The sequence below is a fragment of the Aptenodytes forsteri genome, unplaced genomic scaffold (assembly GCF_000699145.1).
Source record: "Aptenodytes forsteri isolate BGI_AS27 unplaced genomic scaffold, ASM69914v1 Scaffold55, whole genome shotgun sequence".
Taxonomy (NCBI): Eukaryota; Metazoa; Chordata; class Aves; order Sphenisciformes; family Spheniscidae; genus Aptenodytes; species Aptenodytes forsteri.
In genome coordinates, this window is record NW_008796063.1 from 12,088,941 (window position 1) to 12,098,566 (window position 9,626).

At 58.6% G+C, this 9,626-nt stretch overlaps 1 protein-coding gene across 1 annotated transcript in view; it reads left to right on the plus strand.

Annotated features, from left to right (window-relative positions):
• The window catches only part of CACNG3 (calcium voltage-gated channel auxiliary subunit gamma 3), a 36,520-nt gene extending 27,847 nt beyond the window's left edge, over positions 1-8,673 (plus strand). The window contains exons 2-4 of the mRNA XM_009286625.2: positions 4,264-4,347; positions 6,491-6,631; positions 7,974-8,673. Coding sequence (XP_009284900.1) covers positions 4,264-4,347; positions 6,491-6,631; positions 7,974-8,485 — 737 coding nt within the window. The 3' untranslated portion in view covers positions 8,486-8,673. The remainder of the gene's footprint in view (positions 1-4,263; positions 4,348-6,490; positions 6,632-7,973) is intronic.
• Positions 8,674-9,626: the final 953 nt, after the last annotated feature.

Genomic DNA, 9,626 nt, shown 5'->3' on the forward strand with positions numbered 1-9,626 from the left:
TGGGGGGGGGGGGGGGGGCAGATTTTGCTAAACCACCTGCAAGGTGCAGGGTGAGGGGCCAGTGAGCGAGGAGCGTGGCGAGCCCCAGCCGTGCTGCCTCTAAACGTGCAGGCCCCGGCCTCACTGGGGCACGTGCGGGTTGTCCTCGTCCTCTGGCACCGGGCAGCTGGAGCCCCGCTGCCCACACGGACCCCATGCCCGGCCTCCGCCGCAGCGTCGGAGCAATCTGCAAACCTTAGCGATGCTGCCGTGCTTTCCCCCTCCTGCTGCTCGGCCATGCCTGCTGGGGCTGCTCAGCACTTCCCTCTGCCGTGGGCAGCGGGAGGGAGTTGGTGTTGGGTCCTGCGGCAGCAACGCTGAGCAAAGGCTCTGCTCCTGCCCTGAGTCCTTGATTTCCCCCCCCCCCATCCCATTTCTGTTGCAAAGGAGGCATTTGGGTGGGACAGGCAGGGCTGCGGGAAGGAAAGAGGCTATGGATGCCGGTGGGGCAGAGCAGATGCAGCGCAGCTGTGTGTGGTCCCTGCTGCTGTGGAGGGAGGGATGAGCTTTGCACCCCAGGTGAGCAATGTGCCCGCAGCCAGCGGAGCAGAGGGTGTTTGCATCTGCACAGGGCATCCCCTGCGCTTGCAGGTGTCTCCTGCTCCAAGGCTTGCCCTCGTCCCTCACATCACAGATTTACCTTACATTGTGTACGCCAGAAGCGAGGCCCCCGGGGGTCCTGGCTTATCCAGCTGCTGCTCAGGGCAGGGGGGTGCCAGTCCCCCCAGCCCAGTGCTTGGTTTTGGTGGGGGCTCAGCAGCACAGGGAGCCTCTGAGAACTTCAAAGAGATTGAGCGCAAGAAAATTAGTATTCTCATTTGCACGCTGTGCTGATGGGCTGACTCAGTCTCCAAACTCCTTTCCCACGTGGTGCCAAGGGAAAGTTTCCCCTTGCTAATCAGATAACAAACACTGGCCCTGTGCCCTGCCCGGGAGGTTGCTGCGGAGGGAGACGTTCCTGCACTGCCCGGGAGTTGGTGCCTCTGGAGAAGCTCTTGCGAAGTCCTGCACGCTGCGCGGGTGTCCCTGGCTGACAACAGCTTTGCAGCCATTAAAAGTCGGAGAGGGCAGATCTGTCCCACCGGAGCAGGTCGTGGCTTCAGGGCTCTGAGGCAGAGCGAGGACCAAGGCGTTCAGAGACCAGCTGGAAACAGAAACCTCGGTGCTGTCACTGGAGTGACAGCCCAGCACTGGGTGAGACTGGAGACGTGTCCAGGGGGACCGGGCACGTCCAGGCACACGCCGGTTCTGCACGTCCTTCTGGGTCCATTGGGGTGTAGGGGTGTTTTGGGGTGCTGCGGGTTGGCACAGTCACACTCTGGCAGCATGTGCCCGATGGCTGGAGAGCAAAGGGACAAATGTGGGGGGGTGGCTCTGGGGTGCGTGGGGCAGAGCCCTGCTGGCAGGTACAGGTAGAAGGTCAGAGAAGGTGGGTGGAAACCCAAAAGCTGAGAGGAGGAGGAGGAGGAGGATGGTGCCTGTGCTGTGCAGCTGCCGTCCTTGCCATGCCCAGTGCCTCCCCGGCCCCGTTTGTGGCACCCATTTTCAGCATCCCCTTCGCCCACAGTTCCCAAAGCAACGGGAGCAGGCGGTTCTCCCTCGGATGCCGTGTCTCCCGCTTGGATGACAGCTTGCCACCTCCAGAGCTTCATCTCCAGGCTTTAACTGATGCCTGTCACGATGCTCAGCTCCCCCGAGCCCGTAGCCAGAGTGCAGACTGACAGCGTTCTGCCATGCGGGACACTGTGCGGGTTGGCTTCTCTTGCCTTGAGCCCTGTCCCCTGGCGGCATGTCCTTTCTGGTCCCATGGGAGAGAGGACGGAGCCAGCGTGATCTGACCACGTCCTCCAGCACTGGTGTCGTGAGGGGGCTGCCCTTCCTGTATGGAGACGCTTCAGGAATTCCTCCCACCTCACCCTGCCCCTTGCCACTCCAGAGAAGTCACTTTGTGCCTCAGTTTCCCCATTTATAACATCAAGGACAGCATTTGTCAGCACTGCAGAGGAAACATCATGCATACTCTTGCATTAGCGTTTGCTGCTTGCTTTGGAGAAGACTGTCTGCAGGATTCACAGAACCGAAGTGGCTGCTGCCACCCCGGGCCCTGAGGAGCCGTGTTCCCATCCAGCACCATGGCACGAGCCGAGCTCTGAGCCGTCCCCAGCAGATATCGAGTATGGCGCTCGGTGCCTTGGCGGGCTGCCACGAGGAGCAGGCTCGCAGCATCCACAGGAGTTGACGGGCTGCATCCATCACAACAAATCCATAAGCGCAACTGGGCATAGCCAGTATTTTTTTATTATTTTTTAATGCCTTTAATTTCTCTCTGCCTGTCCATCGGTAGCACGTGGACCAGACTGCTGGGGCTGGTGGATGGATGAGCAGAAGAGGCGAGAGCCCCTTCCCAGCCAGTCTCTCCCCCAGGCTGTCCCATAAAAACATCTAACCCATAAGGCTCTCCCCTCCATGGGCACGGCTGTGGTGCCCCGTTCTCGCCCCGCATCTGCAGCTTGCAGCGTGTAACTGAGTCCCCGGTACATCACCTGCCTGAGCCTGACTTGTCCTTGGCTTTTTCCTCTCATGGCACAATTGCATGGCTTTGGCACAGGAGAGAGCTGAGCCCAAAAGCGCAGGGAGGAGAAAGCCAAAGCAAACAGGCAGGCATTTAAAGGCGAAATGCATTTGTTTTGCTTCAGAGGCAGGAGGGAAAAAAAGCCACAGAAAAAGAGCCTTTTTTTCCCAAATGCTAAGTGGGAGGCCAGCAGATGCCAGAGCATCTGCCTCCTTCCCCAGGCCTTCCAGGTGGCGTTGCCAGTGCCCACCGCAGTGGGGCTGCTCTCGCCCCCGCTCCCGAGTCCTGCTGCGGGGACCCACAAGCAGGAGGGGAAAGATGGCGTGCGTGGAGCTCCCGGTGGGACCGGGGCTCCTGGTGGGACTGTGCCGTGGTGTGGGTGGCACTCCTGCCCATGCCAAGCTCGGCTGCGATGCCCACCCATGGCACTGGGTGCTTATCCACGGTCGTGCATGGGTGCGCACACGTGTGTGTGTGTGCTGTGGGGGACACGTGAAAGCAAGCTGGAAATGGGGTACAGGCAGGTTGCCTGGGTGACTCTCTGCCTCCTCTGGCCTCTGTCCCAGCTGCCTGTGTCCCAGGCATGAAGCAGGGCTGAGAAGTGGCAGGAAAGGGTAAGCAGGCTAGAAACTTTTTGTAGTCATTTAAATGAACTCATCTGTGCCTCCAGAAAAATCACATCTCGGAAGCTAAGCTGTGGCCCAGATGTTACTTTAGCAAATGTGCTGAGGATCCTCGTCTGTGCGGCAGCCTGTGCCCTGCATTTGTAGGTCAGCAGTAAATCAAAGCTTTCATACAGCTGAGGGTCTGGGGCAGAAGAGCCAAACTGGGAGGACCAGGCTGGTCTCTTAGTGCTGCGGAGCCCCGGGGTGGGGGCTCTGCTCAAGCAGCCGCTCTGACCCCAGTGCCATTGTCATCTCCCCCAGCAGGAATTTGATGTGAAAGCAGATGACCTCGACAAGCCCTGGGCTGCAGCCATGGAGCACTTTCCCCAGTGCATCTGAATAAGGTGTTGCTCAGACCTGAAGGCTGGGAGGGTTTATTTACAGTTGCATCGATTCTCTGTCAAAACCGATGAGGGGTTTGCCTGGGTGGGTGCATGCTGGGAGCCAGCAAGTGCCTGCCCTGCTTTGCCTCCCCTTCACTGGAGAAAACGGGGGCCAGGCGAGCCTTGCCATGCCCACGGGTGCACGCAAGGAGTGGGGGAAAGCTCAGCTGCAGCCGGGCAGAGACAGTGCCGTGCTGAGCACCGCTGAGCTGCCGGCGGGTCCTTGCACCACCACGCAGCCAGAGGGGAGTGGGAGCTGCACCGAGGAGAGGCTCTGCCCATGGCTGCGTGGGGCTGCGGGGGGAGCAGGGCAGCTTGGGCATCTCCTCCCAGCTCAGCAGCGATGTTTATGACAGGGCTTAGTTTGAGATATAAATGTGCAGCCCCACCAGGGGGGACCAGCAGTGCTTGGAGGATGCAGGAGCAGCCGGGAACCAAACTGTCCCCGGAACCAAGGGCAGTGTTTGGGGTCGCTGACAGCCCCATGCTGAGCGGTGCCCAAGTGGCTTCTGGGCTGCTGCTGTGCCAGCCCCATGCAGCGTGTCCAGCAGCGCTCCTGCCAGTGCAGAGGGGTTTGAAGGTTTCCTGGCTTGTGTCTCCCCAGGAACCTTCCGAGGAGTGTGCAAGAAAATCGACCACTTCCCCGAGGATGCAGATTACGAGCAAGACACGGCTGAGTATCTCCTCCGTGAGTCTGCTTTCCCGTGGCGCGGTGGAGCTGTGCGCACTCCCTGAGGACACCTTTGGCCCACGCTGTGCTGGCACCCCCCTCCCCATCCCCCAGCACCCAGAGCTTCACCCAGCAGGTCCCCCCCACTGCTGGCAGGTGGCCGATGGGTCACAGCCCCCCAGGCTCCCTGTGCAGCAGCGGTGACCCTCCGGGTTATCCGAGCGTGGCCATGTCACACTGCAGTAGCAGTGTTAATGGCGCATTTGTCTGGCACTCGCTGTCCCCGTGGCTGGTCCCGGCAGCTGCTGCGCAGCCTGAGGTTGTTGGGGTGCAAGGGCCACCGGGGACCGGGACCCTGCGGGTCCCTGGTGCGGCACCGCAGGGGTGCCGTGTTCATGCCAGTCTCCCTGTTCCCTGAGTCTCTGCAGCCAGGCTGGATTTGCTGGTGCTCGCCGGGAGAGCGCGACGAGCGTCTGCCGCATGCTCTGCCAGCAGCAGCCGAGTGCAGGGAGATGGAGTGAAAATAGATCTGGTGGCTCTCCTGGGAAAAGCGGAGTCCTCCTGCTCTCGGGGGCCAGCAGAGCCTCTGGGCAGGACCCACAGGGTTTTTACGTGGGGGGACCTGACGCTGGGGTGAGGCTGACCCTGCAGAGAAGAGGCACCATCCCATGAGCACTTTGCAGACACGTGCACGAGCGAGTGCTGGGGCACCGAGGTGCAGGTTGACAGATACTGGACACAAATGACACACACCCTGACGTGCAAAGCAACACGGACGTGCACCGCCCAGCATGTCAGCAAACGTGCACGTGTGTGACAGACTGTGAAGCCCACACGGCAAAAGGTTCATTTGAACACCTAAATTTCCAGACAAGAACATAAGGCAGCAGGAGCACATGGCAGCCTCGGAGGCATTGGCATCTCTGGGCTCTGAGCTGCTGGGGCTGGGAGGAATCCCCGGGGGTGAGGTGACCCCCAGGGCCCATCGCCCTGTGCTCAGCCCCGATCCCCGGGGCCGGGCAGCGGCCCCTGCCTGCTGCTGCTGCTGCTCATCCAGATGTTGCGAAAAACTCCCCATTTTCTAACTCTGCAGGGAGCCATCAGCTCTGCTCACCCATCTAAGAGGGGAACGTGTTTAATGGAATTGGTTTGCAATTTTAGTAGATTAGCGTTTAAGTTCTCCCACCCCCTCCCACATTTAAAACAAAAAGTCTATTTTAAAGCCCCCAGAATGGCATTTTAATGGGGCTTCTCTGTATTTCTGTGCGCTTAATAAAGGCCCTAATAGAGGGATGAGAACCCAAACCAAGGCACAGTGTATTTTCAGTGCAGCAGGTAGTGATTTGCTGCATTAATTACTCTTCACTGTCATTTCGGAAGCTGAACTTCTGATAGGCCATGTAGAAAAGACCCTTCTTTGTGTAGCTCTTGGTCAGTGACTCCTGAGCATGCGGAGACAGGCCCTGCCAGAGCTAATCCCCTTGGGGATGGAGTCCAGTGCCAGGGTCACGGCATCACACCTGGTGGGCTCGGGGTCTTGGGCTTTGGGTTCATTTTGATAATGTTCCTCCCCTACATCAGCAAACAACTCTTTTGTTGAACTTTAGGTGTGTTAGTCAGTAAATTCTTGACTTCCAAAGCAGCTGCGATAGTTTGGGGACCCAAGGGACAGGTTTCTGACCCTTGTGGTTGGCAGTACTGTTCCTTGCCAGCCTGGTGAGATCTGAGGGGTTTCTGCAGTCCCTAGGCTCCAGAGTCACGTCCGTAGCCTAAACCCATGGGTGGTGTGTTTGGTAATGGGAAGGTAAATTGCTAGTTCTGACTGTGTGACAAGACTGGAAAAAAAAATTCCTTGAAATAGCCTCGGAGGAAAAAAAGAAATTCAGGGTTTAAACTATTTTTGTGATGGGAGGCCTGAACCACAGGGTTTGCAGGGCTGATGCTGGGCTCCAGAGCAAGCTCAGAGCAGAGCAGCTCGGGGACAAGCAGAGGATGCACAGGGGGGACTGGTGCTGGGTCTCCCCCCATCCCTTGTGGCAGCAAGCCAGCGTGGCATTGCAACAATTCTTTCCGGGTGCTGGCACTGGTGTGGGAGATGCCGGCAGCCCCCGCTGCAGGAGCGATGCCGGGAGCCGACCCTGCCCTGCTCCCTGTCCTACAGGTGCAGTGAGAGCATCCAGCATCTTCCCCATCCTCAGCGTGGGTCTGCTGTTCTTTGGGGGCCTATGTGTGGCGGCCAGCGAGTTCTACAAGAGCAAACACAACGTCATCCTCAGCGCCGGCATCTTCTTCGTCTCTGCAGGTAGGAGCTGCCCAGCGGGGTTGGGAGTGGGGCAGCTCTCCCGGTGTGGAAGTGTGGGAGGACACGGGGGAGACGGAGACAGGTCGTGGGTCCTCCCAGGCCGTCGGCACAGAGGGATTCTGGGGTTCGTGAGCTGTCCCGTCCTGGTGGAAAAATCCTCGTGGCAGGGAAAAAACAGCAGAGGTTTCTGGCAAGTGGTCACCGTGCTAGACAGCACTTTAAGCATCCGCCCTGCTCTTCCCGAGCAGTCTCCATGCGGGCGCTGCAGGCCAGAGGGGCTACCGGAGCGCAGGCATCCCGCTGGGGGAGCACCCAGCCCTGGGGCAGGTTTTGGGGGGCTCTGCCCTCCATCGCCGCCAAGCAGCAGGTCGCAGGGCCAGGCAAGGGCCGGCGCTGTGCTGGCAGCACCAGGGACTGGGCAGCAGGCAGAGGGGCTGCTGCAGTACTACAAGGAAAATCACTCTCTCTTGAGAGGCCGTTCCTTCTGGATTACTCATTTCTCCGTGCACTGTTCCCCAACACTTCCACTGATTATCGTATGACAATGTTTTTGTCTCAAGGAACTGCTCTATTTTGTGTTTTTCTTCTCCCCACAAAGAGACAAATTACTCTTCCCTCCTTCGGCTGGCAGGAGCTGCTGATGCAGATGAGAAAACAACAGAAAGAACATAATCGATTCATTAAGTAAATCCAGGAATATACCAGCCACTCCCCAGCCCCGAGGCACAGCCCCGCAGCGCTGCTGGTGGTGCAAAAACTGCCCGGATCCCAAATAAAGCCTCCAGACTCCACCAGAAATGAAAAGAGACAGAGCCGTTCCCGCTCCCCTGCACTCCCAGGGCCACGGCAAGCCGGGGTTTGTGCCGGAGGGATCCCCTCCGTGCCCTGTGGGTTGGCTCTGCTCTGGCCACAGCCCCGACACCGGCTAGGCTCCTGCAGTCCATCGCTTAGTGAGCAGCTCTGCAAAGCAAAACCAGCTCTTCAAATGTCCCTTTTCTAAACAAAACAGTGGTTGTTCCTCCTGCTTCTTCAGTATACATGAATATACGTATATACTGGGTGCGTGTGAATATAGATGTATACTGGGGACAGCAGCAGAGGACTGTGAGGGGTTTTGGCCCCGGTGTGCTGGCAGGTGGGTTGGTGCCCCATGGGGATGTGGCCATGGCCCCCGGCACCCTCCCCGCCTGCCGGGCACCCCGCAGGTCGTGGGGGGCAGGAGAAGGGCTGGGCTCCTCCAGCCTGTGTCCCTCCGCTGCCAGGAGGGGATCGGGGTGCTGCTGTCCTCCGTCCCTCTCCTGCCACTCAGGTGAGCACCTCTCCCTCTCGTCCTCCCCTAAAGGTCTCAGCAACATCATCGGGATTATAGTCTACATCTCGGCCAACGCGGGGGACCCAGGGCAGAGCGACTCCAAGAAGAGCTACTCCTACGGCTGGTCCTTCTACTTCGGAGCCCTGTCCTTCATCATCGCCGAGATGGTGGGGGTGATCGCCGTGCACATGTACATCGAGAAGCACCGCCAGATCCGTGCCAGGTCCCACTCAGAGCTGCTGAAGAAGTCGGCCTTCACCCGCCTCCCGCCCTACAGGTACCGCTTCCGCCGGCGGTCCAGCTCCCGCTCCACCGAGCCCCGGTCCCGGGACATGTCGCCCATCAGCAAGGGGTTCAGCACCATCCCCTCCACCGACATCTCCATGTTCACCCTCTCCAGGGATCCCTCCAAGGTCACCATGGGGACGCTGCTCAACTCGGAGCGGGACCACGGTTTTTTACAGGTCCATAACTCCATCCCCAAAGAGTTCAAGGAGTCTTTGCACAACAACCCGGCCAACAGACGAACCACGCCGGTCTGAGGCGGGCAGGGGCGTTTTGTCAGGCTGCATGACATCATCCTCGTGACGGTGTAACCCGTGAAATCCCGTTTTTAAGGACAAACCCAGATGGCTCCCCGTGCCCCTACCCGCGGGGCTGGTTTTTCACTCCCGAAATGCCACTGGCCGGGCCAGGCCACTGTGCCCATGGTGGGACCGGGACCCCTGCGCCCCTCCCTCCCCAGTGGGGAGGGGACGGGCGCTGCGCTGTGACCCTGGCCGTGGTGCCCCTGCAGACTGAGCGGGGCTTCCATCACCACCCGGGACAGTGGCTTCCCGAGGTCTCCATCATTAATGTTGATCATAATCGCAGTGTTACCTTAGCTGTATGTCCCATGGAAATGCTGGCGATAGCCCTGTCTGTAAGAATCCTTAATCCGGTATTTACATTTAAGCGAAATTGCCTGGAAGTCCGGAGTTTGAAGCACTGAGTCGGTGCTGTAGCGAGTGCTCGTGTTACGAAACCCCTTTCCCTGTCGTGATGGATGGAGTGCTCGGGCTGGGTTTCTCTATGGCGTTTCGTGCATGCATTAAATAGCTTGGAATTCAATTTTGTCATGTCGGGTTGGAAGAAACATCCTTTTGCAATTTTCTGTGGTCTTGAAAGGGCTTCTTTCTTTCCTTCTTTCTTTCTTTTTTCTTCCTTTGGTGCATTCAGGCCATGAAAGGACTCAGGAGCAGAATTCCTCCAATGACTGGTAGCAATTAGCCAGCATTTAATTAACCTCTAATGTTGCAAGAAAATGAATTAATTCCCTAAAATTAATACACACGCAGTCACAAATTACTGTCTGGGCACAACCAAGGAGGCAACGCTTGACCTGGTGGTACGGAAGGAGAAGCTGGGTTGATGGCTGGGCCGCCGGCCGCGGGCTGCGTGTGGATGGTGTATGATTCTATAATGGCTGGGAGATTGATGAGAAAAATACCAATAAAATCATCCAGTTTGGCAAGCAAGTTACTTGGCTGAATAGGTCGCACTGACCCTACTGCGGGCAGCTGGAAAACTGCGTGCTGTGTCTCACGGGTGTTTCATGGCAGCCTCGACCTCTCCCACGGCTGCGTGGGGTGCCTGGGGTTGGGGCTCCCTGGCTGCAGGGGGCCTGGGGGAGCAGCCCTCCCG